At 48.3% G+C, this 21,823-nt stretch overlaps 1 protein-coding gene across 1 annotated transcript in view; it reads right to left on the bottom strand.

Annotated features, from left to right (window-relative positions):
* The window catches only part of Wt1 (WT1 transcription factor), a 46,978-nt gene extending 26,450 nt beyond the window's left edge, over positions 1-20,528 (bottom strand). The window contains 5 exon segments of the mRNA NM_031534.3: positions 2,765-2,815; positions 3,763-3,840; positions 13,497-13,599; positions 13,990-14,112; positions 19,602-20,528. Coding sequence (NP_113722.3) covers positions 2,765-2,815; positions 3,763-3,840; positions 13,497-13,599; positions 13,990-14,112; positions 19,602-20,244 — 998 coding nt within the window. The 5' untranslated portion in view covers positions 20,245-20,528.
* Positions 20,529-21,823: the final 1,295 nt, after the last annotated feature.

The following is a 21,823-nucleotide window of genomic DNA, read 5'->3' as shown; positions in this document are numbered from 1 at the left end:
TTGCTCAGCGCTCCTTTTGAGTTTCTATTGTGTTGGATTTCCCACTCTCCCTACCCAGTCCCCAGAGAGTAACTTCCTCCTTGTTCTAATAACTTGGACCACAGTCAAGGTTGATGTGTTTCTACATTCTGTAGGCTATTTTCTTCAGAAGAGACAAAACAGAGGCCAACAGGGTAGCTGAGGTTTGTCAGCAGCCTTAGGAAGTCAGCAGCCATTAAGAATACACAAAGAACATGTTTTCAAACAAATACAAAGTAGACAGAACGAGACGGAAATAGAAGTGTTCAAAATGGAGGCTTTGTGCTCAGCAAGGACTCCTCAGAAATAACTTGTCCTAAAAACCAACATTTAAAATAAAAGAAGAAGAAGAAGAAGAAGAAGAAGAAGAAGAAGAAGAAGAAGAAGAAGAAGAAGAAGAAGAAGAAGGAGAAGAAGAAGAAGAATTATTATTATTTCTTGCTTCAGGAGATGATATAGTAGGTAAGGGTACTTGCTCTGCAAGCATGAGGGCCTGAGTTCAAATCCCTAACAGTCAACACAAAACTCCATGCATGACATCATGTGCCTGTAACCCCAACATTGGGGGCAGAGGCAGGCAGAGCCTGAGAGCTTGCTGGCAAGCCAGTCTAATCAAGAGGGGTGAGCTTTCCCAGTCAGTGAGAGAACCTCTCTCAAGGTAATAGTGTGTGCAAAGTGAGAGAAGAAGGTGTCCAACATCCTGCTTTGACTTCCTGTGCACTCACGCACATGCAACTCACGCACGTGCAACTCATGCATGCACACACACACACACACACACACACACACACACACACACTGAATTCTATTTGTCAATGGGAGAAGAAAGGAAAGGGGCTCACAGAGTGTCTTCTCTCTAAATGAAACTGAAATACAGGACTCTCCCCTTCAGGGTGATCAAAACAGTGTGACCCCAAGGGGCAAGAGAAAACTCAGAAGTAGGTACTGAGCAGCTGCAGAGCTGGCTCAGCAGTGAGGAGCACTGGCTGCTCTTTCCACAGGGAACGGTTTCAATTCCCATCACCCGTGTGGTGACTCGCAGCCATCCGGTACACCAGTTCCAGGAGACTGAATGCCGTCTTTTGGCCTCTGTGGGCACTACAAGCATATGGCAGATAGGCATATATGCAGGCAAAGCAGCCATAAAATAAAATAAAATAAAATAAAATAAAATAAAATAAAATAAAATATTTTCTTTGGTGGGGGCGGGCTGGGTGAGACCTGGCTGTCCTGGAACTCACTCTGTAGACCAGGCTGGCCTCAAACCCACAGAGACCCAACTTCCTCTGCCTCCTAAGTGCTGGGATTAAAGGTGTGTGTTACCATGCCAGGCCAATAAAATAAACCTAAAAGAGTTAAATTAATTAATGAATAAATAAATATTATAAAAAGTAATCTCCTCCAGAGTAGAAAACAAGGATTCAATCTGAGGTACATGGTATTTTAATAAAAAACTGGCATTTTTATGAGTAACATGTGCATCGTGACTTCTTTCTTAAAATGATGAGTCCAATAGTCAGTGTTTCTCATCACAGAGGAGAAAATCAATTCTTTCCACACAACACTCCAAATAGAATCGGTACTCAAGAAATCCATTCTTATGTCAGAACTGTTTTTTCCAAGATGAAAGTGATGAACCTATGAAAAGCTCATATATATTTATATATGTATATATTATACATACATAAAAGTTACCTAATCACACTTATGTTCCTTCATCCTGATGAAACAACTTCCATAACTTTCTGTAAGTTCCTAGCCAGCCTCGTCTACACAAAGAATTCCAGGCTACCCAGAGTTACAAAGTGAGATCCTATCTCAAAAAAATAACAGACTAAATAAAAAGATATCAAAATTGTTTCAATTATGGAAAGACTCAGAAACATACCAAGATTCTTTATCCCTAACTTTGGGGATCAAACAAATCACGAAACCTGTATTTTGTCATGAAGACTACTTAAAAATTAAAAGATACTGTTTACTTTAAAATCTCTGGCATTTCATCTGAGAGAATTACTAAACTCTGTATGATGGAAGGTAGAACCCAAAAATTAGGAAAAGTCAATGGCAGTGGAGAGAGACGCATTTCAAAACTAGAGAGGTTTCTGTTTGCTTTGTTTTCAGAACCACAGAAAAAGGGAGATGCTTGGATAAAATAGCAGAAAGTTTGAAAGACGGAGACAGGTCTCAGACGACAAAAAGTGACTCCGCTGAAGGAGATGCAGGGAGGAGGACAGAACCAACAAAGGAAGGAAGATGAGGTCGGTCCTGGTGTGTAAGCAAAGAAAACAAAATCAAAAGACAGCTCCAGAAATGCCCCAGAGTACAGCTGTAGGACTGGCAACACACAGAAGCTTCAGAAAGAGTGGGGATGTCTTTGCAAACTCTGCCCTGAGCCAGGAAAAATGTAAATCTATGGAGAGATGCAAGGTTAAGTCAACCCAGGCTCAAAGACCTGACTAAGCTACAAAGAACACATTTGACGCCACAGACAGAGTGCTCTGTGAAACAAGGGAACAAGCGGCTTCCTGCTGCGTGGGTTTTCTTAAAAACTGTTTTGTGCGATGTTGATGATAAGAATATGACCAACTCCATGCAGTCCGTGTTAAGTCTACAGTAAACAAGGAGAGGGTGGAGGTGGGGGTAGACAGATCTTCCCTTTGCCCACCGACTACCCTTAACCCCATGTCAGGCCTAACTCCTGCATTGCCCCAGATGTCAGTCAACAAAGCCATTGTCCACTCACTTGCTCTGCCCTTCTGTCCATTTCACTGAGCTGGAGCTCCCAGCAGCCATTCTAGAAGAGAAGAAAAGTAGGAATGGAGAACGAAGGGCGCACGATCCCGGCAAGCCCCTGGCGCCCAGAATCCAGTCAGAAGTTCTGAAGCTAATGGCCTTTTCAAGAGTGCTGAAATATGCCCCCAGCCACACTGGTTGAGGTCAAAAGAACCCTGAGAAAGGCTGGTCAGAGACCGGGCTTTGGAATCAGATTGGGGCTTGGAACCCAAGCTCTCCCACCGACCGGATGGGAACTCGGGAAGTGGTTTGTCTCTAGGATGTATTCATCTTCGACACAGGTGACAGTGCCTAGATTCCAGAAGCCTGTTAGGAAGCCAAGGTGCGGTGGCCTAGAAGAGCGCCTGACGTCATTTCCTCAGACTTGTTAGAAACTACATGTGAGCGCCTTGGCTGCCGGAAAAACAGCCCCACCCGCCTTCCTTGCTTCTGTTTTTAGGCGCAAAGAGAAGCTCTGTACACGTTTGATAGCAGCTCTTCCCTACAGTGCTTGTATATCTTGTGTGGACACTGACCCCTCCCTGGTCAGTGCACCCAGGAGTGGACACATCTAATGTCCAACTGTCTGATCAACGCCGCACCAGTACAGTTCAGACTGTAGACTTTGTACATGCAACGCGTCTCTTGATAAGACAGTGCAGTGGTTAACATCTGTGATAGCACCAGTAAAACATAAACTTCCAACGAAGTTTCATGGGCACAACATCTTTGAAGAATTCTAAAACATTCAACAAAGAAAGGCCACGCCAAGGGTTCCCTTGATCCAGACAAAAACATCCCATTTCCCTTTTGGAAAATTTAATGTTAAACATGCCCCTCCCACTGGGAGAGGGGGGAAAGTCTCCAAGTGCCACTGTGAACTAGCCCCCCTTTCTAAGTCTAGGCCTGTTCTCCCTTCAGGAGCTATAAATAGACTGAGAATGATGTAAGCAGGTATACGTTCCTTACCCCTTCAAGGTAGCTCCGAGGTTCATCTGGTTCCAGGTCATGCACTCAAGCTGGGAGGTCATCTGGTATAAATTGTCACTGTGAAAACACCCATAGTTAGAAACAGCCACACAGCACACAAGGACAGAACAGTTTCTTTAAGTGAAATGACATTTTTACTTTATAGCCCATGCCTTCTTCAATGATGAATATGTGAATCTGAAATGATTTTCACTTCACACCATTGATCTCTTCACTTATACCCACAGAGAGAACACACACACACACACACACACACACACACACACACAAACTCACACACACAGCAGGAGAAAATGAGACGCATCTAGTTGCTAAAGAAAGACACCTCGATATCATGAACTTTGGAGTTTCTAAAGAGATAGTAAACCTTGGAGGGAAGAGGCAGAGGGAGTAGGCTTTGAAAGGTAACACAGGCTGGACAGCTCAGCAGTAAAGTTAAAAGCCTGAGGCTGAGAGTAAAGCGACAGCAGGTTAATTATTCGTGAAAGGGCCGTTACATTCGTTTAATCAGAAGGATAAGTATCATGTGGATTATGAGAGTCCAAAAGGTCAGAGTGATGGGTGACAAATGGGCTAATATCCACAGATGTGATGACCAAAAGAAACAGGGTGATAATCCCAGCTCACAGCTAAGAAATTACTCTGGATGTATTTTATAATCCTGGTGCAAGTCAAGTGAGGTTTTAGGAAAGAAATTAACCGCCCATTATTTACATTAGTACTTCAAGAGGGAAAATACACCTCCATGTAAACCAATCAAGAGCGGCTCTCTTTCCATTCTCTCACTGATACATAAATCAATGGCCAGAAATCTACAACGACCAAGCCCTAGTAGGAAGGCATTTAGGGCAGAACAGAAAGGGTTAATTATGAAATCTGTGGCCCAAAAGATTAATGGTTTGTCTGGTAACCTTCAGTCCAAATGTATTACAGAAGAGAATTTTCACCCTACCGTCACGGCAGAAGTGAGCAGAGATAAGAAACATTCGCTACCTAATGCATGATACCCGATCACAAATCCTGGACAATCTTCTGTCTTGTCCCAACATTCCTTTCTGCTGCTTCATCTGGCACAGGCAATCGGAGTTTTTAATTCAGAAAGAGTTTTCTGGGCCAACTGAAACCAAACCGAGAACTCGTAGAGAGGTGACAGAAATGACAGTGCTCTGAATTACTGAATGCTGTGAGCGCTCCCTCTCAACCTTGCTTGATAAATAACAGAAGCGCCCATCTGACTCTCCTATAATCTCTGCAAATTATTTAGAACTCCTTAAGGCCAGAACATGGGCTGAGGAGGAAAGCGGCTTCCAGGAGGAAATCTTTGTATATGAAAAATAAGCCGGTTTCGAACTGCAATTATGTGCAGCTTCATCAGTCAGTGTGTATCTGGGCCCATCGTTCATCTCTGGGTCTGACTGGTTATTATGCTACCACAATATCCCGCATATCAATTGAGGGAAAAAAAGATTAGTTCCTCCTGGAGCTTCTCTGCTCGCAGCGGCTGCCTGTGCTGGTCTGTGCCACTGTGTTTCGCAATTCCGCGAATTCCTTCTGTAAGGCTGATGTAATTAATTCCTGAAAGACCCCAACTTTTATTAGAAGGGCAGCCTGCTGCATTTACCACAGCAGAGTTTCTTGAACTTTCTTGGGGCTGACAGTCCATTAATAAGTGGCCTCCTCCACAATCTCTCCGCTGGTTTTTGTTCTCCTGTGCCTTTTCATCAAGCAATCCATTATTAATCTGGCCATTAATCTCAGCCAACGGGCCCTGGATTCCCCAGGGGGCTCTATATTTTTGTCACTGATTTTTAAAAAATTGTTCACCAACTAAAGTCACTGAGTTGCAACTGACGATTTTCCTGGGTCCCACTGGGATGTGGGGTCTCTCTGGACGGATTTAATCCTTATGTAAGGCTCAGAATGTGATCATTTTCAAGGGTGAGTGACAGAGGTCGGTGCATACGGACGAATGAATGATTTGCCAAATAAAGGATGAATGAATGATTCCCAAATACATAACCTTACATTTAGAGATTGCCTAAAACTGAATGCACAACCCTATTGATTCCTAGTTTCATCGATACAAAAGGATCTCAAAGACAATATTTTTAAATGCATTTCCCTGGCCCCCAGAAAGAATTTTCTCAAATACAGAACATATATCTCATACATGCGCGTCTTCCTACAGGATACTTATTCAAAATGGCAGCCACTAGCTGGGTGGGGCTATTGGACACTGGAAATAGAGGCTCATTGAGAAGAAGTTTGGGTTATACTGGGTTAAGGACAGTGTTTTAAGACAAGCTTCTTTTTTTCTTATTTTAATGTGGTTATTAGCACATTCCAAATACAGCTTATACTGCTTCTGCGAGACAGTGTGCTTATGAGTGGGACTTGATATGTCCTCCTTTGGGACATTTGGCCTCTGAGCCTAGTTCTCTCTGTCATTTACATAGTAATCATACTCCCACAGTTCATATCATAATAATTTTTAAATAATGCTACTAATTTTTAAGGATTTATTTATTTATTATATATAAGAACACTTTAGCTGTCTTCAGACACACCAGAAGAGGGCATCAGATCCCATCACCGATGGTTGTGAGCCACCATGTGGTTGCTGGGAATTGAACTCAGGACCTCTGGAAGAAGAGTCAGTGCTCTTAACCGCTGAGCCATCTCTCCAGCCCAATACTACTAATTTTAAAAATATATTTTCTCTTTGTGATCTTTCTCTATAGAGACCCTTAGGAATCAGTGGTATTATGTTTTGAGTCTATGAAAATCTGAGTAAATTACTGTTCGGCTCTCTGCACCTCAGATTTCACATCTGTCAAATGAGAAAATTAATCTTGGCCTCACTTTCTAGGAAGATGGTAAGGCGCAGAGAGGTTGGCGCTCATAGTGGCTCTCCAAAGGTGTTAAGGAGAGCACAGTCTTCTAACCTGTCAAGCTTTATCTGGCACATTTGCACATTCTGGGTATCACTCCCAACAACTTCATGAAGTCATCACCCCCATTTGTCAGACAAGGACTGAGATGCAAAAGGGTACTAAAATGACTGATGACCCTCTTCCCTGCCCTTTTAGAGGTTCCTGGGCATGATTCAATAACTGAACCTATGCTATCATTTATACAATAGCAGTACAGAGTGAATCTGGAGGTGAAAGATAATCAACTCTAAGACCAGAGGCTCTTGGAAGCTGCAGGGAACAAGATGCCTGTTGTATCCTCTCCTACTCTCTCGGGAATGACTGGTTGTCAGGTGACTGGCCTCCCAAGGCTTTGGTCATTCTGATATTTCAGCTGTAGAGCTTCAGAAGAGGGAGGGTAGGGAGTCTGATTGGGAGAGAAGAGATTGCAGAAAATCTCCAAGCTACTAGTGGGTTTCCTTAACCATATCCTGCCTTCCGCTGGCCGGGGCTCTGCAGTGGGTTGGCTGAATGGCACAGCCTTTCCTCTAAAGCCAATGGGAGCAATGACAATAGAGGGCAGAATGTCAATGTGAACTAAAAATACTGGGTCACCCCATCATCAGATCCTGATCTCTTTGGGCAATCATTCAACACCCAGGTCTCATCATGGAAGCCTGCTGAAACAGACAGCACCACTCACAGAATATCGACCTCTGGCAAATGAAGCATTTACTTACTAAACGACATGGTGTCGGTGTCCACCACCTCATCCCCAGAGGGATCAGATAAGCAGGTGGTTTGGCTCAAGACAGCCCCAGTGGTCACGTAGACATTTCAGCTCCAACCATTAAGCGCAGCCTGGTCGGAAGTAGACTCTGAACCTACAGGCTGCCAAAATAGAGTCCCAAAGTCACGATGGCCTTTATAGTTATAAGTGGATTTTTTTTAAGTCACTTGCTTCCTATGTAAGAAATGTTTGAAGTCAGAGGCAAGCGAGAGAAGAAAGAAACTTCTATAGCTGGGATTAATGCACGTTGGAGTTAAATAAAAGGAAGTCAGTCCCAGCAAAAGGGGAACTTGAAAGGAAATCAGTAGATCATATAGTTTGTTTTGGCCTGGATTGCAGAATTACTGTGTTCTTGACCTCTACACAAAAGAAAGGAAGGGGGAAAAAAAACTCCACTATTATCTAGACTAGAACTCCTCCACTCTTGAAATGCAGTGGACTCCAGCACGTTTTCATCTTTAAATGTGTTTATTACGTTCACAGAACAAGGAAGAAAGGGTCCTGTCAGAATCCTCTAACTAATCTTCCACCGCTGTGTCTGTGACTGGGCAAAGAGAATCTCAACAGAGGTAAAGCTTCCCCGTGAGGTTGAAAGGCAGGTTTTTTTTAAGTGGATACACCCAGCATCATCAGAGGTAAGACTTTGAGATAAGAACTTCTTCTACGATGACCCAGCACTGGACCAAGGGAGAGGTGTTCATGGCCTCGCCTCTACCCCTTAAGCAAGGTGCATGTGGAGAGACTTCCACAGAGCCCCCTTTCCTGCACAGATCCTCCCTCCATGGCGCCATGGAGGCTGACTGCCCTGAACTTTCTGCCCAGCAGGCTACAGTGAATAATTATTTCATAGTCACTCTCTTGGTATTGTATTTGCTCTCAAGCTCACCAGCCAGCCAAAGGAAAACCACTGGGGATTCTATTTCTAATAACAAACACTTGGTCAGCATACAAGTCACAGGAATATTTGGGACTAGATTTTTCCCCCTCCCTGGATACGGGTTCAGTTCAAGCCTGTGACTTTGATAATATGGCCCACCACCCTGGATTCCACTTCAGACCTTCCACTTCTGCCTGCTCGGTGGGAAATGAACAGAAGTTTGTACTATATAAAAATTATACTGTACAGTGTCCATGGTTTCCCAAGGGAAGACAGGTGAAATGAATGGTAATTTTATTTTGAGTACACCTGTCATCTGATTTATGACTTAACTGAATATGCCTTTGACCTATGGTTTCCAAAATTCTACAGGTCAGAGGCTCTACTGAACACATCAATATTAGAGAATCTTCAGAATCTATTAAAATATTTGATGCGTAAGTTTTTTGTTTTTGTTTTAGAATTGGAGTAGTGCTGCCTACTAAAGAGCAAACGTGAAGCAAAAGGAATCTTCTCATTTAAGCCTGTAGCATAGCTAAAGACAGCCAAGTAAAGCTATGGGCCAGAGCAGCGATTCTCGGCCTGTGGGTCTTCATAGCAGATATTTACATCACAATTTATTTTTTTAATTTATTTATTTATTTTATGTATGTGCGTACACTGTCACTGTCTTCACACACACCAGAAGAGGGCATCAGTTCCCATTACAGAAGGTTGTGAGCCACCATGTGGTTGCTGGGAATTGAACTCAGGACCCCTAGGAAGGGCAGTCAGTGCTGTTAACCTCTGAGCCATCTCTCCAGTTCCTACATCACAATTTATAACTGCAGCAAAATTACAGTTACAAAAGAACAATGAAATAATTTTTGGTTAGGACAGGGGCAGTCACCACAATATGAGAAACTGTATTAAAGGGCCAGAGCATTAGGAAGGTTGAGAAACACTGGGCTCGCCCCGAGAGGTAACTTGGCCTATTAAGAACATGGCTGCTCTTCTAGAAGACCAGAGTTCAATTTCCAGAACCCACCAGAGGCTCGAAACCACTCTATTTCCAGGGGATCTAATACTCTCTTTTAGTCACTGCATGTTCATGATACAGAGCCATATATGCAGAGAAAACACCGTACACCTAAAACAAATAAATGTGACTTTTAAAAAGAAAGACATATAAAGTTAATAGAAAAGCAAAAGGACAGGTTAAAACCTACAGTGTGAAAGAGAAACCACTACAAACAGGAATATGTTTCAAACGCAGTGCCCAGCACTTTTCAAAGTAGCTGTGAGGCTTCCCCCATGCCCTAGTGAGTGGCATCTCCTACCTTAGGAGTAAGTTAGCAAGCAGAAGAGCCAACAGTGAGCCCTGGAAACAATGCTCAGCTAGCCACTTTGTTTGGGAAGAAACTACAATGGGTTCTGCTGAGTGAGGTTGGACTTCATTACACCTCACTCTGGGAGATCTCCTGGTTCACTCTTCCCTCAGGCTGGCTTCTGAGCAAGACGGGGGGGGGGGGGGGGGGGGGGTAAACCTGAAAGTCCTCACAAAACATCACAGATGAGAAGAAAGGCCAGTACTCTAGAAGTCTTTAGGGGGCTTCTACTGTGCTGAGCGTCATCCCGATGCTAGATGCCCAATGGTAAAGATGAACTTGAAGGAGCCTGGAGGGCACTGCTTCTGACTAAAACCACTAGGGAAAGCAATGCCTAGAACACCCTGGATGGGAGATATCAGAGTGGTGGCATATGCCACCCCCAGAGAGTGGCACTTAGCTGTGTGAGAGGGAGGGGTGCAGAGAGTCGAAGAATGGATTAGATCCTCACTATCTGAAATTTAAGCCAAAATTATATTTCTTATCATGTCCCATGGGGTGGGGATTACCTCTCAGTTTCTTCCTTTGTAAAATGGAGGTCATAACCCTTTGCCCACCTCAAAGAATAGTGATGTGGATTAAATACCCATAAGGTATTTTACAGACACCTGACACATGAGAGGTCTATGCCAGCATTTGCGCTTACTATTTATCAGTGAAAGACCCTGGCATAGAAAGAGGCCTGGTGCAACCGAGCAGTCCAGAATTGCTCATATTCTGAGTAGAAATTGCACTCTCTTCCTCGAGTTCCTAAGCTTACCTCCTCATCAGTAAAATGGACGTTATAGCACCGACCTCATAGATAGTAAGATTAACAGATGGAATGAGCATGCTACTGGAGACAGGAGAAGATGTAGGTGACAAAAGAGCCGACATTTTGAGAGTTTCTTCTGAGCAGATTCCCATTAGTACTAGAGAATGACACTAGACCCCAAGCCTGGGGAGACAAAGGGAAGAGAGGTCTGTAATGGGGGAAGCCTAAGAAGAGTCTGCTTCAGGGTATCAAGCACAGTAAGGCAGACAAAATACACACAAGTCTTTCTCTCTCAGGTGCTCCCAACTTTAGAAGGAAAAAGGTACCCAACCAAGGGCCAGTAAGTGGCTACACCACTGACCATCTAAACTTCAGAAGCCAAGCCATGCAGCAATTGAAGTTTGCTCCCATTTTCTCTGCTACTTAAACATTACATTCACATAAGTGATTGAACATACTTCAAATGTTTTTAGAAATAGAACTACCTTAGTACACTTGCCCTCGTGGTTCCTTCAGAAAGTTATGTGTATTTGGAAAAGGGATTGCCAATACTGCGAATCTAAGGTGATCAGAGAATCAAAGACATGAGGGAATGCTTCAAGGGAACAATCTCTCTTCCTACAGAAGTCACCATTGGTTTTGCTTTGTTTCTACTTAGGAAATTTATGCATTTTTAGGAGATTGGTGTTAAAAACAAGATCAAGGCAAGTTTTAGAACGTCACAGAAAGAATAAAAGGATAAGCAAATATTTATGCAAGGTGAATCTCACAAAATTACTTTCAACAATGAGTAGTCTGGGCTAGAAAAATATATGTGCTTTGTATTTAAAATATGATCTTGGTGTAGGGTAATATAGTTCAGTGGTAGAGGAAATGCTTAGCATGCAAAAGATCCCAGAGACAAAAATCTGTAACAATCAGAATGGCTTTTTCCATCTCGAGAGCAAGCATAGATTCATCCCAAAGTTACATTCCATCAGAGAATCTCCACAAACCAAAAATCCACAACGGCAATGTCGTTTGGGGAAATGATATGAAATTATAGATTGTGATCACTTTATCCAAGATATCTTCTTGTGGCAGTTCAGCCCTTCTGATGAACCCCCTTCTTAGAGTCCCTCTTTATGGGTCAAGGTTTGGAACACACACACACACACACACACACACACACACACGGGGAGGGGGGAGGCTAGCAAGAGCAGGAGGGGGAGACAGAGAGAGAGAGAGAGAGAGAGAGAGAGAGAGAGAGAGAGAGAGAGAGAGAGAATTATATCTTGCCAGTCCCCAGCTCCCAAGAATGTACAGGACCCATTTCAATAATGCCCACTCCCACATCACACTCTTCCTGACTGAGGGACCAAGGTCTTCACACCAGGAACTGTTCCAGACCCCCCCCCCCCTTAGCTACTAGAATAACAGCGATGATACTCTGGCAATAGACAGGAAGGATGTCTGTGGCTGTTGCCACTACTCCCCATAAGGGGAGAGTCTTCCAGACTCGAGTGCTTGCCACTCTTGAACTTGTTCTGGTGATCTGGCTTCACTGAGACTGTGGCCTTAGCACACTGGCTCTGCAGTGCTCGTCCAGGACCACTTTCTACATAGGGAGAGGAAAAATGAATATGCCCCCCTCTGTCCCTTGTGCATGTTTCTCTCCCTCCTGCCTGAAGAAAAGTGGTGCGGAACCCAAACTTCGATTAGATTGGATGGATTTTTCACGCCAAATAGAAACGTTTTCGAAGTCAGAGCACTCCAGAGGGCAAAATTAGAAGGAACCAGGCTTTACGCCTGGATACCCGGATGGGAGAGAGAGACCAGTCCCAGGGTCAATGCACCTGAGGCCCTAGGTTGCACCGCTGCTGTGCAGGCTTCAGACGTTCCCCTCCTCCACCTCAGGGACTGGAGGTCCCAGGCGCGGCCATTCCCCAACCCAATCTCCCACGACAGATGCTTTTCCTTCCTTCATTACCTCACTACCTCCTTCCCTTGACGTCAGCCTCCCGGAGTCGAGGGGCGGGAGGATGGGAATGAGTTTGGGGCAGTCGGTGTCAGGATCCCCATAGTACAGGGGGGAGGGGGAGCGGTGAGGTAATGCGCACCCAATCCTCTACAGCCAAGACAAGGCGCTCAGCACCTTCCAGGCTGTCATGGACCGGTGTGTGTGCATCGCAGTTGCTAAGCAACGCTATCTGCGACGCGGGATGCCCGCCAAGTTCACCCAAAGTTGAAGAATAAATTTGGGTAAGAAAAGGTGGAAAGTGGAACTAGAGACCAGAGAAGGGGGAGGGAGCAGAGTTTAAATGAGGAAAAAAGTTCCTTCTCCCCGAAGCAAGAAGGTTTGCGTGCCTGCGCATCTTCGTGATCACAGTCTCGAGCAAAGGGTCTAGCCCCGGAGCGCACACAGGGCAGCCACAAAACAAGTCTACGAAACACTGTCACGGGCCAAAACTCTAGAGGGCAAGGGTGAGAGGAAGGATGTGGCCCACTCTTTAAGTAGTTTGGCCTGTGTGGCCAGTTGACGCGGAAGCTTTTAACTAGATGGACAGAGTTGGAGTGGACTTGGTCCTTAAATTTTTTTTTTCTTTTTGTCTTGGGGAAGTTAAAGGGCTCCCAGCAAAGACCATTAAGAAATAACGCATGACCGGGCATGATGGCGCATGCCTTTAATCTCAGCACTCGGGAGACTGAGACAAGCGGATCCCTCAGTTCGAGGCCAGACTGGTCTACAGAACTACCAGGACACACAGAAAAATCCTGTCTCGAAAAACCAAAGAAAAGAAACCCCCAAAGCAGCAGTTTCCTTTTTATCACCAAACACAGTGACCTTCGTTTATATGCAAAACAACAAACCAAGGCACCTGCTTTCTTTAAACTGAGTGTCTAGGCTTAAAGAAGACTTCGTTTGTCTCCCGCTGTCAGCGATGCCCAGAGTCAGGCGTTCCGTCGCCGCCGCAGGCTCACCTGCGCCTCCCGGATCTCCAGGCCTTAGCCCCGGTGCTCTGCACCTTCTTACCTGCTGTAGGGCGTCCTCAGGAGCAGGGCCTGGCTGCCTGTGCAACTGTCGGTAGGGGTGTGGCAGCCATACACTGGAGGTGGCACCGAGTACTGCTGCTCGCCTGCCAGAGAGCCAAGGGCAGCAGTGAGTGGGACCCGAGAGTGTGAGGCACAGGCAGGGGTTCTGGTGTGGAGTGGGGGAGCTTGCTGAGCCTCGGACAGAGAGGTCAGCTGTGTGACTTGGGGCTCGCGACTCAAGGACTACTTCTTCACTTTAGGTTGCATCGCAGTCACTATCTAGCATTGGAAGCCTTGCCTGAGGGACGTTTTTCCTTAGTGTACTTTGAACGGAAGGAGATTCGATCTTTCAAATAGAGTAAAACAAGCTAGTATTTCTAAAATCCCTTTTGCTGTCTCGCTTTCCCAGTTTGCTAGGAATTCAAAATTTGGGTAAGATGCGGTAATATAGATGGAGACATCCGGTAAAACCGGCTTTTTCCCCACCCACTTACCCAGCGAGCCCTGCTGGCCCATGGGGTCCTCGTGTTTGAAGGAATGATTGGGGAACTGCGCTGCATGGTGCGAGGGCGTGTGGCCATAACTGGGTGCCCCGTCGAAAGTGACCGTGCTGTATCCTGAAGAAGAGGCACAAAGAAGCACAGAGTCAATTAGGTTCCTGAAAAGTCAGGGACATTGGCAGGACTCGAACCCGGGTGGCAGCGAGTACCCGATCTCCGAATTCGCATCAGCAGTAGAGTCGTCCTCTGTCGTCCCCTGTAGTCCCCTGCCATCCCAGCCACCACCACTACCCCCTCCGCCCTCTAGAACTTCAGACTTGAAGCGGGGACGGGGCAGGGGGGCCCGGGGGGTGCACCAAACTTTGTGGTGGAAACTAATCCCATCCTCTTTCCCGAATAAAATCCCCAACTCCGCGCCTTTCCCCAATTCTTCTGTGCCTGTCTTCCACTGTTGAATAGAACCTCCAGCAAGTTGGGTGTAAAAACCGTCGCCCGCCTGGCGGAGAAACTGTCTTTCTTAAAAAACAAACAACACCGTGGCTCTCACGCTGGGGCGGCTCGGCCCAGAGGACCGGGTTTCCTCCGCTGACCCCGCTTTGACTCAGGGCTGTAAATCAAGGGCCCGCGCACCAGCTTTCATTAATTACTCTGAGCCAGTTCAACGGTCTGCGCTTTAAATGGACAGAGTAATTACCAGGGCATGTTACCTCTCTGGGCTGCACAGCCTGACACCAAGACACCCAAAGCCTTCAGGAAAGCTTGTAGGGGCGGGGGCGGGCACGACCCTTCCAGTTAGGTCGAATCCTTCTGTCCCTCCTACCCTTACCTGGAGCCTAGGGGGCCCAGTTCTGTCCACTGCTGTGGTGACCAACCTTCTTGCCCTACAGGTCAGGACACTGTCCCTAACACTATCCCTGTGTAGCAGTGTTTCAGCCCCTTGCCTCAGTTTCCCTGCTGAGAAGCTGAGGCTGGTGATGATCAGTCCTAGCTCTCCAATGGATGAAAACCAACCAAGAGTCTTGAAATTCCATATTCTTTCACGGTATTGTTACGAAGTTTCTATAAACACATTTCCCATCTGTTTGCCAAATCTCAAGTTCTTGTGGACGCCCTCATCTTAAAAATCCTTCTAGGGACTTAATTGGGGTAGGGCCTTCTCCTCCTCCCCTCCTGGTGAAGGGGGAACCAGGACTTGCAGGATAGAATGCCAATAAGCGCTGGTCCTCACAGAGTGGCTACTCCCCCTCCCTTCAGGGCCATCCTGCAGTAGCCCCGGTGGCTTCCTACTGCGCAGTCTCTAAATCCCAATAAATTCTAGGAAGTAACCACCTGAAGTGAAAATTTCTGGTTTCTTTGGAGACTCAGTTATGTCATGTGATGTTTTTAACCCACCAGTTGATCGAGGTTCTTCAATAAGAGTCGCTGAGACCCTTCATTCAGTACACAGACAGTTATCTCCAATTTCAAAATACAGAGGTGACTCCCACTGTCCAGACAAAAACCCGGCCTTCATTCCTATCGGGATTGCTCCGGAGCAGTCGATGTACTCTACCGATGGTGGCGCTTTACAGTGAAGGGGAGTGATGGGATACCATAGGAATCACCAAGCTGTACCTTGGAAGGCGTTGAGTGCCCCGGAGAACTCTGGTTAGTGACTGAGGAATCAGCCAGCTTTTCAACCTGGGTGAGCGAGTCCTTTACTTCTGAAGCAAGGAAAGATAATCCCCAACCCTAATAACTCTTGGGTGTGGATTAAAAAGTATATATAGCCTTCCAGAGTCTCCCTTTTGAGAAATGAAGCCTGGCTCTGCTTGAGGCCTACAGCTTACAATCAAAATTTGGGTCCAGGCACCCACCCGAGTGTTCCCAGGAGAAATACGGGAGTTTGTGGAAGAATCCTTAAACAAAACAGGGGGAAAGAGGTAGAGCAATAAAGAAATTGTCTCTAAACGAACCCTTCTCCATTCCTGAGCCGAGTAGCCAATGATCTCAGGCCACGCAAAATCTCAGACCCGCTGCTCAATCGCTGGTAACGAGAGCTGCTAGTGCCCGGGCTGCAGCTCCCACGCCAGGGACCTCGGCTCCGCGGTCCGGAACCCCGGCTCGAGGAAGCGGGCGTCCAGCAAGGCTTCTTACCCTCCTTCCCATAGATGACACCCGCAAACCTCGGCCGGCAGAGGCAACCTTGAGCCCCTCCCTCGGGTCTTCTGGGAGGGGCAGCAGTGAAGCAGCAGGAACGCAGGGAGAGCTCTTTTAATTAGAAGCTTATCAGAGCTCGGGCTGATTAGGAACCCGCTGTACCTGGGGACTGAGCTGAGCCCATCTCGAAGAGGGCGGGAGTGGGGGTCGGCGGAAAGATTGCTGACTTCGCGAAGTTTCAGAGTGTTCAAAGGCTTCTTGTCCAGGCCTCGGAGGGAAAGGCCCTCGCAGCCAAGGTAGCCACTTTCCCACGGTTGATCTGGACCAGGGAGGGGAGAGCAACCTTGACATTGTTGGAAGGAGAATAAGGCTCTGAGCTCTCCCCTGCCTCCGCTGCGGAGGAGCCCAGAACAGGCTGCTCCAGCCAGGCCCTGGAGAGCTGAGGGGGAGATCCTACAGCAGGCTAAGCCTGGAAGGTGTTCCGGAAAACCCAGCTGCCAAAGGATAGGTGGAGTCCTCACTCCCACCCAACTACTGTCTTTGATATGACCGGAGGGGGGCGCCTTTGGCCCCATCACAGCAGGTCTCCCGTCACCGACCATCAGGGCAGAGATCTCCAAGGCCCAGGCTATCACTGTTAGGAGAACTACAGGGCTAGAGTGGGACGGGGGTCAGAAGCTGACTGGCAAGCCCTGCATTGGGTCCAGACTAGGAAAATCCTCACCCCCACTTCTGCGTTCTGACAGACTTCCTAACCATCTTACACTCACAAGTTCAGGACCTATTCATCTGGGCAGAGAAAACCCATTTCAGCCAGAGAGCCAAAATTTCTGGGAGAAAACAAGAGAAAAAAAAATGTCATACCTCTGCCACGAACTAAGAGGACTCTTAAAACCCTAATCTCTGAGTGACTGGATTTAGGCTCCCAGTGTTAAGAGGCTCCTTAGATCTCAGTGCTTCTTGTGAAGATTCCTATAGCCACTAGCTGTCTTAATCGGTAATCTACAACCCCACTGACCCCACCGAGTAAGATTTGCTTTTTGCTAAATTAATCTTTACAAGATTATGATGTCAGCTATATAAGAAATGGCTGTGTGTGTGAATGTCCTTAAGAAACGGAGGAAGGAAGGAAGGAAAGTGTCACAGTTGCTCTCCCAGGCTTGCCAACAGGTAACCAGAGATAGCTTGAATTCCTCTGACAGCCGAGTCTGGAGCAAGCTGGTGGCCATGTTCACACTTTCCAGGGACAGAAGACAACTTCTCCTAAGCAAAAGCTCCAAACTATATCCTACATTGCTGAAAGGATCCATAGGAACTCCTAAAATAAAGGAATGAATATTCAAAGAACTTCGGGTCTTGAGGGTCCCTCCTAGTTGCCTTGGGGGATGGGGTGGGTAAGCAGCTCCATGCTCACCACTTCAGATCCCAGGAGGCAAGGGAACCCACAGGGGCCACCTGCATGACCCACTCCTTTTAACTAGGAAAGAAAAAGCCAAGTTTCCTGACGGGAACCTGCTTCCAGGGTATGTCCCTGCACGGAAGACATCTCCCCATTGGCCTTCTCTTGGTTTGAGAAGAGCTGGTGTGGTGGGAAGCTTTCGCCAGTTCTCATTTTCCAAGCTTTCTCGCTTCTGTAGTAGCCTGACCTGTCTACTCCAGAAGAATCTGGATGCCCACCCCTAACACCTCAAGTGCACTGGCAATGCCCTCCCGATTTAAATTCTCAGCCCCACCCACCTTCAACAATGGGTTTCTTCTACTAGACGCGCAGCACAGAGTGCTAAGCCTCACAGGGAGCCTAGAAAGTCTCAAAAAGATAGTGGTCCATTAGAATTTGCTGGCCAGGGGGGTTATAGGTCTGTGAGAGCCTCTCCAAATAACAGGCATGCTCACTCTCGACATACACATGCTTGACAGTGGCTCCTTTTCTGATCCAGGGAGGTGTGGTCGGATTGTATGTTCTGTATTTACACTCTGGTCAGATTTCCTCCTGTTTGGCCTATAACTTCTGGCCTAACCCAAACTCCTGGCTGTCCATCTCAGTTCTCCTCTTGGAGGCGAGCAAAGTGACCTGGAGGTTTGCCAAAGGTAACACCTACCTACTAGAAAGTGATGGCAAGATCCAAGAGCCTCTGCGAAGGCACCAAGTTCTTCCCCCAACATCTCTAGTTCAAAACTCTAGTTTCATTTACCAAAGACCTAAAATGGACCCCCAGTCCGCTCCAATTTTCTCCTCAAGTCCCTGTTCTTCAGTGGTTTCGGTTTCACTAGGGCTTCGGGTGGTCGAGCGGCTCCAGGCTGGGTTCAAAAGGCCCTGGAGAGACCTTGGGCACCTTCTGCATCTTCCCCTAAGGGTGCGGGCTCTCCTTCCCCCTTTCCCACACATTTCAAAAACACCCAGATCAAGGACATCAGAATTTTTGGCCCAAGAAAAGCATGTGTCAGAAAAGGTTTTCCTAAAACATCCACTCAAACGAAATTCGATTCTCAACAGCAAAGAAATCAAATGAGAACAAACGAAGAAAGCGACAGCGGCTTAGGAACCATGGTTCCACCAGGGTGCTAACGAAAGAGAGGTGTAGGGGCTCCTGTGAGAATTAAAAATTAGACTCGTATATTAACTGAAGATCCGCCAATACACTTGTTCTTGTTTCTACATCCAAAGCCTTATGAAATCATTCCCCAGCCTAACTTCGGTGTACGTGACTAGGAAACACCCAAGGAGCAGTGAAAGGAAGAAGGCCACCTTTTCACAGTCTCGCACCAGAGATTTGATTCCATATGGGTTGGAGACCGACCGGCCAGGATGGTTTTCCCATCCCCGCGGCCTCCGAACTACCGAACTCCAGTTCGATCCAGGAGATCAACAGTGCTACCTCTTCCGCAAGGTACACGCGAATACAGACTAGGTTCCCCAAAGTTTTAATCCTTCATTCCAAAGCTCTCTGCTGCTCATGGTGGGCCTGGAATGAGCCAGAGCCTATGGAGAACTGGAAGATCTTCAGGTCAGCTCTTCGGGCTTGTCACAGGGCGTTTCTAAACGCCAGTCCCACTCGGAATGCTCTACTTAGTCCGTCTACACTAGTCGTCTTAAAAGCCAACGCCTGGTGAGGCCTTATGCACCAGATTCCCCCCACTCCCGTGTGGAGTCACGCGCTACAATCAATCCACTCTTCCTCCTCCGGTGGAGTCCCGAAACCTCTAAGACACCCAGGGGTCCCAGATGTCCTCCCGGGTCCTGCGAACTATCTGGGGTCGTGCTCAGCAGTGTGTAAGTGGTGGTGATGGTGCGGTGTCGCTAGCATTTGACAGAGCCCACTCCCCTCTGCCCGCTACTTTCAGACTCCGTTGGAAGGCAGCTGGATAGGAACTGGCATCAAGAAGGAAGAGAGGAGGGGAGGAGCGGCTTGGGGCCAAGTCGCGGAGCTACTACCGCGCGTGGAGGTCGTGCTGCGCGGAATCCTTACCTTGGTTGCGGATGGAGGGCTGGCTCTCCAGGCAGCTGGGCAGGTAGGGCGCATTGGGGAACATCCTGGCCTGGCCGGATGACGCCTGGCTGGGCGGGGGAGGACCGAAGGGTCCGTAGCGACAGGCCCCGGCTGTACCGGTGAACTGGCCGGAGAAGTGCAAGGTGAAGGCGCTCAGGCACTGCTCCTCGTGCGGCTCGGCGCCGCCCCAGCTGGGCTCCTGTTTGATGAAGGAGTGGGGTGGCGGCGGAGGTGGCGGCGGAGCGGGAGGAGGCGCGGGACCGCCCAGTGACCCGTAAGCCGAGGCGCCCGGAGGCGCGAAGTCCAGCACCGGCGCCCATTGCGCCGCGCCGCTCACAGGGAGCCCACAGCCGCCTCCACCGCCCAGCGAGGACACGGCGGGCAGCAGCGCGTTCAGGTCCCGCACGTCGGAACCCATGAGGTGCGGTTCGGATGCGGACGGCTCTCCGCTCCTGCGATCCTGCGGACTCTCGACGCTAGACTTGGCCCAGGTGCTGCGCGGGCCTGGGTCCCCAGGCTGCTCCGGCTGCTGAACACACCCGGGCTCCCGGCGGAGCGTGTGCTGAGACGCCGGCTCCGGGACACACGTGGAAGCCGGCTCCTGCGACAGGAGGAAGTCCAGGATCGCGGCGAGGAGGCGGCGGGCCCGGATTCCTGGGCTGCCGTCCTCTCTCAGGGTGGGTGGGTGAATGACTAGGTGGGAGGGAGGGCGGGAAAGGGAAAGGGGGAGCGGGCAGGCGGTCGGGTTGCGGAGAGCCCCGGGTGTGGGCGCTGCCTTGAACTCCTTACCCCAGCTGCCTGGCTGCCCCCAGCTTCCCAAAGCTCAAATAAGAGGGGCAGGCAGCAGGGAAGGAGGAGGAGCCAGGATGCTCGGCCGCTCCATTCACACAGCAGCCTTAGCTCAGCAAAGCGCGCTGCTCGTCCGGGTTACTCGCCTCTGGGGTGTGGGGCGGGCCCGAGGGAGCGTTCTTCTCGGAGACACCCTCCTCTTTGGCCCGCCACGTGCTCTCAGCTGGCCTGTATGGCAAGCCTCCCCCTGCTTCCCCTGCTAGCCTTGAGTGTAGGCGCCTTGAGGCAAGGCCCTCTAGGTAAGTAGTGAGTCCCCTCGGCGTCGGACGGCGGTGAGAGAAGAGTCCGGGTTGTTAATCAGAGAGGGTGGGGTGGAGGGAGGAGCAGGTGGGCTCCAAGAGGGCGGGAACCAGAGAGCCCAGAGAACTCTCCTAGGTTCTGAGGCAGATAGCCTAACTTTGAGGCTTATCTCCCCCTATGTTCCGAACTCTAGAGCCTAACCGTGGGGTCACTTTCGGAGGTTGGTCCCTCCGGGTTCATAGGTTGAGATTCAAGGTGAAATTGTTCGGGACCGGTAATTATGAAGTCTGACGTCAGTTGTGACAAACGGGACCGTTTGGGTTATCTGGAGGTTGGTTCTTTGGTATGGTTGGAACCCAGAGGGTGGTTGCTGCCTACAGTATAGACAACACTTACTGGCCTTTTTTGGCAAGGAATATTTAAACCCTATGTTAACTTGGGAAAATTGCAGCTGTTTTGGGGAGTACCCTGGGAGGGGGGCGCCTAGCAGAAATGTCCAGAACCAACTTTGGCGCCTTGTTGAGAAGAAACGGGAACGGAGAAGCAAAGCTGCTTCACCAAGCACGGCTTCCTCTAGTGATGAGGGAATGAGAATGGACCTGCGGTGATTGATCAGGAGATGCAAACCAGTTAGGCTAACCTAGAAGTGCGCCGAGAAGATGCTCCATTGCCTTTGGCTAGAGGCTTGTTCTCGCTGCTAGCCCAAGGAGTTCCCAGAGAGTGGCTTCTCAAAACCAGTTCCTCCCTCCACCTTGTAGCTGTTTGAGAATCCCTCGTCTTAGAACAGGTGTTTGGGGATTGGTTTGTGTTGGTTTGGGTTTCCTAAAGCAGTGGAATCCAGGGAGAAAAGAACCAGTAGGCAAGTAGTGCCTTTCGCAGCGCAGACTCGGGGACTCTTGGAGGCAGCAGAGACTGCGCAGCCTGGGACTGTCAGGCGCTCAGGCCGGGAAGCCGCGGCTTGCACCCGGATTCGGAATCGGGCTCCAAGCTTCCCAATTAAACCTGCGGGAAACAACAGCCAAGGATGTTGGCTGAACACGAAGAAACTTAGCGTTTCAATGGTCTTAGTGCGTTCTCCACTTGCTGCACAGCGGTTTTAACTCACACGGATT

This window comes from Rattus norvegicus, chromosome 3, assembly GCF_021556685.1.
Source record: "Rattus norvegicus strain SHRSP/BbbUtx chromosome 3, alternate assembly SHRSP_T2T, whole genome shotgun sequence".
Classification (NCBI taxonomy): Eukaryota; Metazoa; Chordata; class Mammalia; order Rodentia; family Muridae; genus Rattus; species Rattus norvegicus.
The sequence above is the reverse complement of the archived record's forward strand: the minus strand, read 5'-3'. Positions and strand labels throughout refer to the sequence as shown.